The 15,360-nt window shown below is 41.8% G+C and overlaps 1 protein-coding gene across 7 annotated transcripts in view; it reads right to left on the bottom strand.

The window, feature by feature from the left end:
• LOC307208211 (kelch-like protein 13) overlaps positions 1–15,360 on the bottom strand; it is a 79,954-nt gene that overhangs the window by 26,574 nt on the left and 38,020 nt on the right. For all 7 annotated transcript variants that reach the window (XM_079962779.1, XM_079962775.1, XM_079962776.1 and 4 more), the window contains one exon: positions 4,270–4,411. In XM_079962779.1, coding sequence (XP_079818905.1) covers positions 4,270–4,411 — 142 coding nt within the window. The remainder of the gene's footprint in view (positions 1–4,269; positions 4,412–15,360) is intronic.

The raw sequence follows: 15,360 nt of genomic DNA on the forward strand, positions 1-15,360 counted from the left end.
AAGCCAATGTAAGGTGGATAGGAGAAAAAGAAAGCACAAGAAATAAAGATCATAAGAGAGAGAGAGAGAGAGAACAGATAAAGAAATAAATAGAACTTCCAGTTCTCAGTCTGTCAAATGTGTGTGTGTGTGTGTCTGCGTGCGCGCACACATAGGATGATATCCAGGATAATATCCAGCTGTTCCTCAATCTGCTAGGTGGCCTTTTCCTAATCTTCAACCCCAGGCATCTCAAGTCCATTCATTTTCCTTTCCACACAAGTCGTCCAAAAGGAGCTCTTCAATTGTTACTATCGCTAAATGTCAAGAACAGCCTTCCCCCAGCCCCATATAACAGTTATATCTCCAATAAATTCTATTATCCATTATTAGAATAATAATCCATAGTTATTTACTTGTTGTATATTCATTAAATAGTACCCAGTTCCATATCTTCCAATCCCATTTCCTGCTGGCCATGATTTCCCACCCTAATTTGGAAATAAAGTTCCTTCCATTTCTGCTTCTTCCACTCTTTTTCCATAAGGATCACCAGATGCCATTTTCCTCTGAATTCACTCCAACTTGCACACAGGATCCTTTCTCTCTCAGCTCTATCTCTGCCATATCAGGATGTTTCTTAATGTTTCTGTCCATGGTTTCGTTCTGCTCCCCAGCATTACAACTCTGTCTTTTGCCTGTTTCACTCCTCCAAGCAACTGTGTGGAGGTCTTCTCCATTCCATCATCTACTACCATTCCACTCTCATGTCCCAGCAGATCTTAATCAGTATTTTTTCCAAAGATCCTGTGTTTTCTTTGGTCTGATCTTTCTCTGATCCATTTCCATTCACCATTTTATGCATCTCAGCTCTGAGCTCTTTCAGTTGCTCATTCAATAATTGCCAAATCACACCAACAATCTTTGCCGTATTGGGTTCTGTTAGTTTCCACCTTAACAGTCTGGGCCTTGAAAAGCTTCTCTCTTTAAGAGAAAAATGCTTTCCCATGCTCAGGAATGTAGTTTGTCTTCTGCCACCAGCACCCCACAGAAATGACAGAGTTAAAAGTAATATAAGGTAACAATTCTTAACCAGCAGAGCAACCTTATCCGTTTAACTTTCTTAATCTCAAATAGATATACTTTTTGTATTATTTTTTCAGTCTGTTTGTTAATGTTAATTAATGTCTCTTCTAATGCCAACATTCAATTCATGTTCCAGGTGAAAATTAACAGGCAGACAGATTACAATTTGGGTAATTCATCCCAATCTCAGAAGTAGTTGAAAGTGAGGTTTCGCTGACTTGATGCCCTGAGGGCTAGACTTGAGGGCTATTATGTGGTGTCTGGCAGTTCCTCACTCTAAGACAGGAGCCAGCAAACTTTTTCAGCAGGGGGCCAGTCCACTGTCCCTCAGACCCTGTGGGGGGCTGGACTATATTTTGGAAAAAAAATGAACGAATTCCTATGCCCCACAAATAACCCAGAGATGCATTTTAAATAAAAGGACACATTCTACTCATGTAAAAACATGCTGATTCCCGGACCGTCCACGGACCAGATTTAGAAGGCGATTGGGACGGATTCGGCCCCCGGACCTTAGTTTGTCTACCCATGCTCTAAGACATTCCCCATATCCTAAAACCTCTTGTCTCCACTGTGACGAACAGCTTTCTTCAGTAAATGTGCACTTAATTCCTTATTTTCCTCTCTCGAAAGAGAAGGCATGACAACCAAGATTTATGTCTTGGCTATCACCAATCACCACATAATTATTTCTGCCAATCAATCACTAGTTAGCTATATTTCCTCCAGAAGTCTCACTTGCCCCACACTATTTGATAATCACTGCAACCCGAAGGAATGTCCCTGGTACTCAGTCCCTTAGAATTAGCTTTTACTCAGTATAACCAAAATAATCACTCAAAAGCTGTTGATTTGAAGGAGACTAGGGTGGGGGATGGTTTCGCTAGTTGCAAAGTAAAATTGAAGATGCTGCAGAATTGTTCCCCCGCTAAGAAAAGGATTCAGGTTGGAACAAGTTGCCAGAATGCAGACATGCTTACACAGGGCACAAACTCAATTTCTTCATATAATTAGGAAGACTTATTTTGGTCCCTAGCAGAATGTGAGCCCAACAGCACTTTCCAAGTCCACTCTACAGGTCCACAACTTATGATAATCCAAGGTTGGACAAGAGAGACATCTTCTAGCTCTGGTGGTATGTGTGTTACAAATCCAAGCTATGAACAGAAAACCCCTGGTCTAAAACCCACTTTCACCATGAACTCACTAGAAAAGACTTAAGCAGGCCATTCTCTCTTAGCCTCATCTTACCTATCTTCAATGTGAGGGAAATAATAATGCAAACCCACCCACTAGGCTGCCATTAACAATTACTGAGAGATGCACGTGAAGTATTTTGAGCGCTCTAAGGTGCTAAAAACTGCGGGAGGCAGTGAAAGACAGGAGTGCCTGGCGTGCTCTGGTCCATGGGGTCACGAAGAGTCGGACACGACTAAATGACTAAACAACAACAAAAGTGCTATATAAATGATAGATGCTGGCACTGCTATTCCATTCTCTTTCTCTCCCCCATACCTGCCAATTTCTCCTACACACTAGGAGCTCCTTCTGCAACTTACTTCCTTGAACTGCCCCAAACCATCATCATTTCCTCTAGGGCCTCTATGTGAGGGAGTGGAGAAAGGTAGAAGAGTCTTATTCAGCCCCAATCTAGTATGCATGCACATTAAGGGATTCTTGTGGTAGGAGGGGTTATTGTTTTGTTTTTTGTTTTATTATGTATTCTGCATTCTCATTTGTATTTTTACAAAAACAAGCAAATACAATCTTCGGATGAACAGTGGTATACCAATTCAATAAAATAAATAAATTCTTTTCATTCTGTTTTAGGCTGTCTGAGAACCACACATGCCTCACAAAAGCTTTTGGCTATACCTGCAACATTCCATTTCTAATACAAAATCAGCAGAGCACAATGCGAACATTCAGCTGGAGCAAGTTCCCAGAACACAGGCATATTTCCATCCCAATACTAACTCTCTTCCTCCATTAAATCAATGAGAGAGCAATGCGACCTATACAAGGTGTGGGATTTAGCCTCATTTCACAGTTATTTGAAATGCAAGTCAAAGACCACACAGTAACAGCAGCAGATGGTTACTATAACCATGGTCACAGGATGTGTCTGGACTCCAGCACAGTGCACTGGTGGATAATGAAATTGAATTGCCCGTCGAAACATGCTCTGAGCCAAGGGAACAAAAAGGTAGTAGGAGCGAAATATTAACACTGAGAGACCGCTTCCCCTGGCAGATTCCCTGGAAGGCATCCATGTGTGATTCTTGGGGAAATGGCTCTCTCTGCTCGCACAATGTCAAACACACACTGTTGTCTCCTTTAATTCTAGCAAAAGGTCAGGTTTCCTGTTGCTTCTGCTAATCTGATCAGAATGTTTAATTGGCAGAAGAGGGAGAGAAGAAATTTCAGAAGCTAACAAGTAACAGGTACCCATGTGCCCTAAGGAAGGCAGAAGAGGAGAAGCATATATCATCAGCTACTGTAGAGACCACCACTAGTCTGAGTGAACCGTTGGGGCAGGAGTTGGCACCTCCCTGCTTCCATGCGGCTACTTAAGATTTGTATGCCCTGTAGGAAGGCAGAAGAGGAGAAGCCCTGGTTAGGAGCACATACCTTCAAGCTCCCAAGCAGACCATGGGTTGGTGAGGAACTCACTTCTTTCGTATTTAATACCATTTGTTTGTTTTTACTACTTTTAAGTATCACCTTGGGTATAATAATAATAATAATTTTTATTAGGGTTACATAAATGCAACAAATGTACAACTATGTACAGTGGTACTTCTGGATACGAACGGGATCCGTTCCAGAGCCCCGTTCGCATCCTGAAGCGAACGCAACCCGCGTCTGCACGTGCATGGGTCGCGACTGGCCGCTTCCGTGCATGCGCGTGACATCGTTTTGACCGTCTGTGCATGTGTGAGCGGCGAAACCCTGAAGTAATGTGTTCTGTTATTTCCGGGTCACCGCAGAGCGCAACCTGAAAGCGCTCAACCTGAAGCAACTTCAACCCAAGGTATGACTGTACTGTACTTAATTATAAATGGCTGCAATGGCACTGGCAAAGCACACCAACAGAGAGATAAGGCATTCAACCTCAATGAGAACTTGTCAGAGAAGCACCCGTGAAATAAAAGGAACTCTCAAAAGGATGATATGGCTGTTCAGATCATGGTGTCAACTTACCTGGAGTACTACAGAACTATGAGTGTTGCTGGTGAAAAATCTTGTGGTTCCTGCCTTTGATGATTGTAGATGGGCAGACACACCCATATCGCTGCTCCCAATGGATACTTTCATGTGAGGGTCTTCCTCTTCAACCAGAGATCTAAAATGCAGAGCAGAAGGAAGCAACCTTAATCCAAAGCCTGCTTTTCATTCTGCCACATGAATGGCATGTCAAGCCAGAGACTTGTGGGAGGATCTAAAATGAGAACTGGATCAGATTCCTGCTAGACAAATGTTAAGTATTCAAATGTGTCATGACTTTTTTTTTAATTTTCACGCTAGGTTTTGCTGCCGGCTGTGGTGGTGCTGGCAGAGTAGGATTCGTGGGGTACAAGTCCAGGACCATGCTCAGCAGAATGAGTAGGAGAGCCTTCAAACGCAGCACAGTTGGCTTACCAATCCTGAAGTAAGAGATTACATACTGCCATCTAAAATGCTGGGGAAGAACCTCGTAAAACCATTAAGTCCAGAGTCTAAAATTACTGAATCACTGCCAAGACATTAAAAGCTGTAACTGCATCAAGCTCTGGCAACCTTTCTTTAACAAAAATACACCCTTTGTGTACTTGTAAAGGTAAAGGGACCCCTGACCATTAGGTCCAGTCATGTCCAACTCTGGGATTGTGGCGCTCATCTCGCTTTATTGGCTGAGGGAGCCAGCGTACAGCTTACGGGTCACGTGGCCAGCATGACTAAGCCACTTCTGGCGAACCAGAACAGCGAGCCAGAAACGCCATTTACCTTCCCGCTGGAGCGGTACTTATTTATCTACTTGCACTGACGTGCTTTTGAACTGCTAGGTTGGCAGGAGCAGGGACCGAGCAACAGGAGCTCACCCCGTCACAGGGATTTGAACCGCCGACCTTCTGATCGGCAAGTCCTAGGCTCTGTGGTTTAACCCACAGCGCCACCCGCGTCCCCTTTGTGTACTTAGGAGGTGTCTAAAGAAAGTTTATTTACTGTTGGAAGGTAGACCATGAAGCTTTAGGAGGAAGAAAGCTCTCCATAACCTATATAACCATTAATGCCCAAGTGGAAAACCATGCAAGTTGGCACCCCCTTATATAGGGCAGTTTCATAACATGTCTGAAGCACAACTGCCATTCTTACTGAGAAGTTATCTGAAGATTGTCAATATGCAGATAAAAACACTGGCCTCCAAATAAGTTTCAGAAATTACTTTAACTGCCCAAAGATGCAAGTGGATTTTAAACTAATCCTTTTTGTACCTGCACTGAATAATTCCAATTCATATATCAATTTGTATATTAACATTTTTACGGAATTCTTGTGAACATTCATTTCTTGCTTTGAGTCAGGGAGACCACATCTATTTAAAGCCATTTCTGAAACATGAGAATTTTTCAGGGGTTAGTCAAAACCATGGATAGTTCAGAGAGGGATCAACCTTAAGAAATACTAAACAAGTAACTTGGACCAAACAGTGAACACAGGTTCGAAACATGGGTGTGAAATACATAGAACGCACACTATAGAAATACAGACCGTATTTAGCAAGCCCATCATTTATCTGTACATGGGGACAGGTGGAAAGTGGTGCTTCTTTTAGCACACAATTCTGTTAATTGCAATTAACAATTCAGAAGCAACCTGGGTGGAAAATCTCTAGTCACATTTTGATTAATTGCATAAAACATTTACACAACCCTAATCTAAGGATTTGCCTCCTTCCCTGTATTCCATGCCAGGAAATAAGTGTGACAAGTATAAGAAAGCAGGCATTAACATACTGGCGGAGAACAATTCCTATTAAAAATATCTTCAAAGTCCATAACCTCCCTGTACATTATTAAGCTACTCCAGTTTTGCCTTTCATAGAAGCAGCAAGTAGACAATATCAGACAGAAAAAGTTATATCCATATTAAAAACTGTTTGCACAAGAACTTAAGACTGGAGGTGGGGGAAGAATGGGAGCAACTAGCTTAACTTGCTAAATTTAACACGGTCTCAACAAAATAACTTCATAGGTAATGATTCATAGACAGAAGCATGTCTTTGATAGAAGACCCCAGCAGTGACTCAATTAGGTGCTGAACACTCAACCAGCAGTCACATGTGATGCATCTTTGGTTGAACTGCAGCCTTTCAGCAGCGTTGTTCAATTTCTAGAACACTGATTCTAGAAATCCTGCAAGAAAATTCCTCAGCAAATTAAAAGTAATATGCACTGGATTTTTTTCCAGTTCGCTCTGGAAATATTTCTGATGCCCTCGAGAGCAATTTGTCTATTTTACATGTATTTGGTAATCAAAAATAAAAACTTTGAAACCTGTGCCATGTTTGCCTAATGTTGTTGCAATTGCCATCTATTCACGTTACTAATTAAATGGGGACTCCCCCTCCCGCCGCCCAAAGGAAAATAAAAACACTGGGGGAAAGTTACCACCCCACACAACTGCAAGACTAGTATGGTCTGGAAAAAGGAAGCTGTAGTACTAACCTTCTCCTCATGATCCTAACTTCCTGTGTGCAGGGCATCCCTGATGTGTGGGAGCACCTTCAAAATAAAGTTTTTCTGACACTGAATTGCCAGATCTGCCAGGAGGAACCTAAAACACGGAAGCCCTCAGAACCTGAACTAGCCTTGAAAAATTGTGGATAGTTGGCAGGCCCACTAATCCAAAATTATACCTTGGACTTAAAAGGCAGCTTTAGAGTAAAGCAACCCCCCCTGCCCCATTGCAGTCATTCCGACAACACAATTTCGAACAGTGGAAAAGAAAGAGGGATTTTAATGGCATGGATAAAGATGCCAGGAAGCCACTGAGACAAATTCTACTTGCCAAGAGGAGCCAACCCTCACATTCTGAGTCTACCCATGTGTGGAACTTCTCTCTCTGCAGCGGTGAAGAGGCTTCAATGTGCCAAATCAAGCTTAGCATATCAGAACCACCTCCAATTTATCAAGCTGTGGATGAAGCATGCTTCGTACACGGCACAGAAAAGGAGGTAGGAGGAGAGCAACATCAGAACATCAACAGAAGTGCATGGAGCAGAGGAAGAAATCTCTCTTGCAGGGCACTGGGAACATCCTTACATAAGGCTGTGAACCTTATGTGATGGAAATAACCTCATTGCCTTTCTCTGTGTGTAAAAATATTGGCTGTTAGGATATAGACATATGCTTTCTTCCCTTGGAGCAGTGCCTCCAAAATCTTAGACCAAAGCCAGTGGTAGAGAATTTTCTCTCTTCATAAGAATTTAACATCATCAGTAAAATGTGGTTCCAACTGCGAGCTAGGCATTCAGATTTTATTTTTTACATTCCAAAACTGAAACACATCCTTCACTTTATCATCAGCTGCAAGTTATCAGGACAAATAAAACTAAGCAGCAGGTGATCAGTTACCAGCAACTCATACCTCAATGGCCACAAATCAAAGAATTAGAATTCTTTTTTTAAAAAAAGCCATTTCCCTCCACCTAGGCTATCCAATTAGGTCAACTTTGCATGCACTTTCTGTGGGTTTATTAGCATGTTTTCTGAGGTGCAAATTAGGTACTGTTAACAAATGCATTTTATTTCTGCTCATTAATGCTGACATGACAAATATTACAATTCATTAGGTAAATGAAGAATGTAAAAATATTTATCAGTGTTTCCTAGTGTGCATATTATATCAGAACTAGGAATTCCAAAAAAGAGGGGCGCTCATTCACTTTCTAATTAATTCTACTGCTCTGATCAATAGATGTCATTACATTAAAATGTGGGGGGGTGGGGAGAGCAGCCAGTTGGATTTTTAATCAACATAAAAGTCTGCAAAATGCAAAGGTAATATAAAGATGTGTAGCTAGGACAATTCACAACAGCTGCAGATGAACAATATGTAATGAGTTGGGAAGAAGTCTGCTGGGCCCCAACAGTCTAGTTGGGCAGGGAATGCATGCACCTCGGTCTGTATTTTTTAAAAAACAAAATACCCCCCCCAACACACATTCATACCCTGAACACGCCATATCACCAGCTACTTTTGATACATCACATGCATGGAAGACTGTTGGCAAGAAGGCAAGGTTTAAGGCCCCCCCTTGGTCATATGGAAGTGTAGGCACACCTTTTTTCTCTCTATCTCATTGGGCAATCATAGCTTTTAACATTTGATAACCTCTTATCCTGTTAGGGTTTAAAGTAGAGGTGGTTCCCTATTGAACACCATTCCTATACAGCCCTAGCTTTTCCATATTTCATGAAGATGAAAAGCTCAAACAATAAGCAGAGAAGACTGGAGTTCAGTTTGTGGTAACACAGAGTGACAAAAGGAAAGAAAATACTTTTAATAGAATTATACAAGTTATATACCTATTTAAAAGTCCCCCTCCGTCCCCCCCACAATCTTTGATAGTAAAACCATGAGCCTTGAACAGAGAGCTAAGTAGGACTTGGGCGGGTCAGTCTAAAATGCAAATTAGGCAAACGGGTTCGGTGCCTAAATTTGAGGATGAATGTCTCAGCTATGCAAAAAGGACGAAAAAGAAACATGCCACTTACACTTTTGGACAAGGAGTACAGAGGCCGCATGGCAGAATAATCTGTGCATTTTAAAGAGAAAAATCCTCCTCAAATAAATATTTTAATACACATTTAAAAGATGTATTCTCTTTCAGAGGTAGTATTTAATGCATGCTTGGTATATTTAAACGGCTGAGAATTATGCTGCAGCACTGAAAGTAGCGCAGAGCTGTCTTCTGATGCCTAGATCAGCCTGATTCAGATCAGGTTGTTTTGTGTAAGAGTTCGCAAAGACTGGATTCCTGCAAAACTCCTAGTTGATGCACACCTCACCCTCCAAGACACTCAAGCTCAGTACCTTCTGAATGGTTGATGGTTGACTTAGTTGTGAGGTGAAATAAAAAAGTGACAGAATTTAAATGTCCAGAGTAGGAACACTGTAAGCCTTTTGAAGCAAAGCAAAATTACTGGGCACCTTAAAATCTATTAAATGTATTATGGTACATACGATCACGGACTACAGCCCCCACTATCACATGCCATGAAGACTCGTGCTAATGGTTTGGGAGAGAGAAGTGTCAAATCGCCATTTAAAATTAAAAACCAATGGTGCTTGTACTGCTGCTTGATGAAGTAGGAGAGGAGAGGAGCTATTTTAATTCAACAAGGCAATACAGTGGTACCACTACTTACGAACACAATCCATTTCAGGGTACCGTTCGCACCCCGAAAAGTCCGTAAGTGGAGCGCTGCTACTGTGTGTGCGCGAAGCATGCAGATCACTTCTGCGTGTGCAGTGAACCCAGAAGCAAACACTTCCAGGTTTGCCGCATTCGTAACCTGAAAAGCCGCAACGTGAAGCAAACGTAACACGAGGTATGAATGTAAAAAAAAAAAAAAAGAACATCAACCTTGTCTGACCCAAATAATTTCATATCAAAATAATCTTTAAAATCTGTGATTTGTACCTTCTAGTTTGAATCACCACTCATCTTAGAGGTTTGTTTGTTTGTTTGTTCTGTTCTATCATCATCATATTTTATTCTTCCATTTCTTACCCACTTTCACAATGAGGATCCAGGGTGGGTTACAAGAATACAATCCCAAAAACAATTAAAACAGATTGCAATTAAGAGAATAGGGTAGGTCCTAAAATAAAGATCTCTGACACCGTTGTTGTTGTTGTTTAGTCGTTTAGTCGTGTCCGACTCTTCGTGACCCCATGGACCAGAGAATGCCAGGCACTCCTGTCCTCCACTGCCCCCCGCAGCTTGGTCAGACTCATGCTGGTAACCTCGAAAACACTATCCAACCATCTCGTCCTCTGTCGCCCCCTTCTCCTTGTGCCCTCCATCTTTCCCAACATCAGGGTCTTCTCCAGGGAGTCTTCTCTTCTCATGAGGTGGCCAAAGTACTGGAGCCTCAGCTTCACAATCTGTCCTTCCAGTGAGCACTCAGGGCTGATTTCCTTCAGAATGGAGAGGTTTGATCTTCTTGCAGTCCATGGGACTCTCAAGAGTCTCCTCCAGCACCATAATTCAAAAGCATCAATTCTTCGGCGATCAGCCTTCTTTATGGTCCAGCTCTCACTTCCATACATCACTACTGGGAAAACCATAGCTTTAACTATACGGACCTTTGTTGGCAAGGTGATGTCTCTACTTCTCAAGATGCTGTCTAGGCCTGTCATTGCCCTTCTCCCAAGAAGCAGGCGTCTTTTAATTTCGTGGCTGCTGTCACCATCTGCAGTGATCATGGAGCCCAAGAAAGTAAAATCTCTCACTGCCTCCATTTCTTCCCCTTCTATTTGCCAGGAGGTGATGGGACCAGTAGCCATGATCTTCGTTTTTTTGATGTTGAGCTTCGAGGCATCTCTTCAGCTTACAATGAAAGCTGTGTAATGAAGGGGCCAGACACACCTTTGTGCAGAGGGAATTCCACAAAATTAGGGGTTGCCATAGTGAATGACCTCTCCCAAGCTATCACACACATACACAAACTTCTGAGGGTTGTAGAATTTCCAAGAGGGTTCCCTCTGTTTATTTCATCACGTAAGAGGGCCTGTAGAGGAGGAGGTGGTATTTCAGATATTTGGAGCCCAAGTAATTTAGTGCTTTAAACACTAATGTGGGTTCCTTGAACTGGGCCCAGAAACAAATAATAAACAATTTCTAGCTGCAAAGCCACCAAGATGTTCTAACTCACATGTTTCTATGCCATGGATTCTCTTGTTATGCCTGGGCAAACTTCACTAATACTTTCTGTTTTTTAGTGAATTCTGAAAACATGCACAAATTAAGCATTTGGACATTTATTTGCTTTGTTGTACAAAACTTGTTCTGGAGTCAGTGATGCGTAACAAGATTATCTGCCCATGAATGCCTCTTCTACAGCAGATCCAGAAGCTGTGGGGGCAGAGAGACTAGCATGCCGAACAGCTCCCTCATTTTTGTAAAACCAATTAGGAAGCAGGTTGAAGAATCAAATTTCAAGTATTATTAGAACAACTTTTATGATCACAAGCTACTGCAATGTAGTCAAGCCTTACAGTAATTATGGGTGCAGCAGACTAAACACATTCATCTTATCACAAGTCTATAGCTATCTATGTAGAACAGCATCAGCCCTAGACTAGCACAGCTGTTCTAGCTGGGGCTGATTTTTGTAGTCCAAAGCTCCTAGAGCAGAACTTTCATAACTATTCATGTTGGTGACACCCTTTTTAGACATGAATCGTTTTGTGACACAGTAATTCAGTTTTACTAGCAAACCAGAAGTTAAACTAACCCCTTTCCAGCCCCGGGAAAAGCGATGGCAACATTCGCACAACACGCCAACACACTAACGTGTCGCAACACAGAGCTTGGAAACCTCTGATCTAGAGGGTAGCAGGCTGGCAAAGGCCAAGTAGAAAGAGAAAAGGGTAAACTGTGGGCACACAAGTGCACCAGGAGGCATTGTGCAAGAATCGCTACTGTGAACTTACAGACCCCCTTCCTCACCTCAGGAAAATAAAAGTAGTCTCATTTAAGGAATTTCATTGACAGTGCTCCTTATACATGGGCAGCAAAAAATCCCACTTGATCTGTAAAGACCAGTGAATTTCAGTCAATTGTTTTATAAGGAAATCCATCAACAACAGCTATTTAGTAAAAGCACACAACCAGCAATTCTAGCTGCAAAATTCAAAACCAACCTAGAATCAAGAAATTCATATACTGTAGATGCAAAAGGGAAAGTACATTTCTGAATGAGGCAGAGGAGGTAGAATGATGGCATGTTAATCCTTTTCAAAAGTGTGGGCAATTGACAGACAGAACTTTATGTCTGTTTTGCTTGTGACATGCTGTTGTCTGGATTGGATCGGTTGCTGGAGGAAGGACAGGTGCATCTATCACACATCTGGGATAGTAGATGGACACTGAGCTCTTCCACATTGCCAGGTATGCTATGGCACAATACCCTTCTTGCGTTAGTAGTCATGTGACCACCACCCTCTACTGCCTGGGGTTGATGGGATCTGGAGAGTGCCGCATTGGCTACTGTTTTTGTTTTTGTTTTTGTTTTTGTTTTTGTTTTTGTTTTTGTTTTTGTTTTTGTTTTGTTTGCAAACTGCTACTAGAGAGGTTACATGTGGCATGTTTGAATTATCTCAAGGTAGCAGAGTAGAGAATCTTTACAAAATGAGATGTTGAATCCTCCCCATTTTAGGGCATAAATGACTAGATGCATTGGCAGATTGGGCAGTAACTTAGTTGGATTTTTTTGAAAGGCGGCTTCTTCGGTCTATGAACTGTGCTTTCAAATAGCTCCGCCTCCCTCAAGCCTACAAGAACATCTGTCTACAACTCAAACACTGAATCTAAAATACAGCATTTGGTGCACCGTAAACATTTGTTTGCTGGTGAAGTAAGTTGGAGGGTCAGGCTGCAAGTAACTTAATTAAGACAAAAAGGCTGATGTGATTTTTAGCTTCACACTGTGTGACCAAAGTAGGCAGAAACCCTATAAGGAACAAGCAGACACAGACAGATACACACACACACACACACACACACACACACACACAAGCTACAGTTAATCCTTCCCAAAACCGAATAATAATAATGGTTTACTATAGAAAAATAACTCTGAACAGGAGAGAATGCAATTCTACTAGTGATTGATTATTGCATTTCAACTATGACAAATTAAAATAAAGGCTCTTTTTAAAATAACTGACAAAAGTCAATGCTTCTTTCAAGTGCCTTGATAAGATAGGAGAGAGGCCAACAAGACTACACTGGGGAAAAGTTCATATCAGCATTTCCTAAGCCACTTTCTTAATTGGGCATTTGCTGCACTTCTCTCCCTGAAAAATGAGGATGACTCACAGTCCCAGCCAGGAAATAGTGCTTGCGTTAAACCCAAGAACAATTACAGCAAAGCACTTGCCTGCAGAGCTAACTGATCAGAACTCTGTTCTTTTAACCTTGTCACAGGCAGACTGGGGACAGCTATTTGGCTGGCCAGCACACCTCCTCCTTATTGCCTCTTGGGTCACAATCTCTCTGCCTCCAGAATGCTCATGTTCATGTGCTAAAATCGAAGAGACCAGCAGCAACAACAGTTTCCAGTGGGAGGAATGAAAGAGAAACAGGTCAACCTAAAAAGATGGAGAACAAACACCACGCAAGCTGTAAACTGAGTCGGTACATGTGCAGGTAAGTTCAAGGCTTTTACGGCACAGCAGCCATAAGCAAGTTTTTGCTGTGAGCAACCAACTTCCTTCAGCTTATGCATAAACTTTACTTCCAACATATCCCATTCATTCCTAAGGATGGCAAACATGAATCTAGGCTCCCAAAATGCAATTTAGATCAGGTGACTGCAGGCACAGAAAAATTCAACACGCAGATGAAAAATGTGGACACATAACTCAAGATGGAATGCTACAGAAAGAGAAGGTGTAGAATTTAAGTGTGCTCTGCTCTGATACAGTTGTCATATCTCAAAAAGTAAAAACCAGGACACCCTGAAAGTTATTGAACTTTTTTTAGACAAACCCCAAAGTTGTTGAGCCAAATGAACAAAAACGCGAATTGAACGCAATGTTTTGGTTTACTTGCTGAAGATCCAAGATAAACTGCCACCTTCCAGAAATTCCCCCAGACATCACTTCTGCCCTTGAAATCCTGGCAATGTCCAGGAAATCCTAGACTTATGGCAACCCTAGCTCTGCCTAGCATACTGCAGTCCTCATGCGACTTCAGCTCAACCCCACATGCAGGGAATGCCCACCTGTTGCCCTTTACTCTCCTACCATTTTTCTTTGTCTCAGTAATACATGGATACTGAGGTAGAAGAGATACGCAAAGCAATGGGATGGGGAAGGCAGAGCAAAAATGATTTTCCTTCAGAATTGGAAACTGCCTTATACTAGGCAGACTATATGGCAACCTAGCTCAGTAGTGGATACTCCAACTGGCAGCACATCTACACATCTCCTCGGAAAGGAATGGGTGAGGTAGGACTGTGTCTGGTGCTCTACACATTTTGTATCAGGATTATGTACAAGTTTTCCCTTTGGTTGTTATGTGAAGTTCAAAAACCCAGATCCACACGTCAGCTACCGTATTGGCCTGAATATACCGTATGTTTCTGTGTATAAGACACCCCTGTGTATAAGATGCCCCCTATTTTGGGGGACTCAAAATTAAAAAAATGGGGGGAGATTGCCACTCTATATAAGACTACCCCCCTTTTTAACATTATCTTTTAGTAAAAAAAACAAAAACCTAGTCTTATACACGGAAAAGTATGGTAAGCCTCACTTTTTTTTTCCAAATTCTGACTGTGAAAAGTTAAAGTGTAGCTTAAAGTCACAATGTTACAAAAATTGGCTTTTACGATATCGCTGCTGAAACAAACATCCAGTAAAATGGAATAGGTGTGAGTGCTTGCTGAATTTTAAGGGAGCAGCTTATATTCAGGTATTGTCTTTTCTTCTTTCCCCCCTTTTAATTTTAAAGGTGTGGCTTATATTCGGGTGCGGCTTATATTTGGGCCAATACAGTATATATCCACCACCTCTGCTGTGAACCTGCTGAAGCAGCACTGGGTAATTTTCAATCTTTCCATTTAAAAAGCACTCAACCATCTCAAGAAAATAACTGGATTGGAATCTAGTACTCTCAAAAATTATAGATGAGGTGCAGGTCTGATAAGAACAGGTATAAAATCCAGCCAAAAACTTGCTGAAAAGGGAAGATCTAAACTAGGAGATGGAGAACCACCAGAGATGAGGCAAGAGTAAAGTTTTCCTGGGTAGGAAGTGCCATAACCCAGATGCAGTCACAGAAAAGACTCACTGCATTCCTGTCAATCACACCTCAAGCGCTGATGGGACATGAAGAGCAGCCTTCAAAAAGGTTCACAACAGAGTAGTCCTTTAGTCATCTTGCACCCACTCTTCCTTTGATCACCCTAACATACTTTGCTGTTCTATTCAACAGGGGCATCTGAGACACTTACCGTATTTTTTGCACCATAACACTCACTTTTTTCCTCCTAGAAAGTAAGGGAAAATGTCTGT

The sequence above is a fragment of the Podarcis cretensis genome (genome assembly GCF_951804945.1).
Source record: "Podarcis cretensis genome assembly, chromosome: Z".
NCBI classification, from domain to species: Eukaryota; Metazoa; Chordata; class Lepidosauria; order Squamata; family Lacertidae; genus Podarcis; species Podarcis cretensis.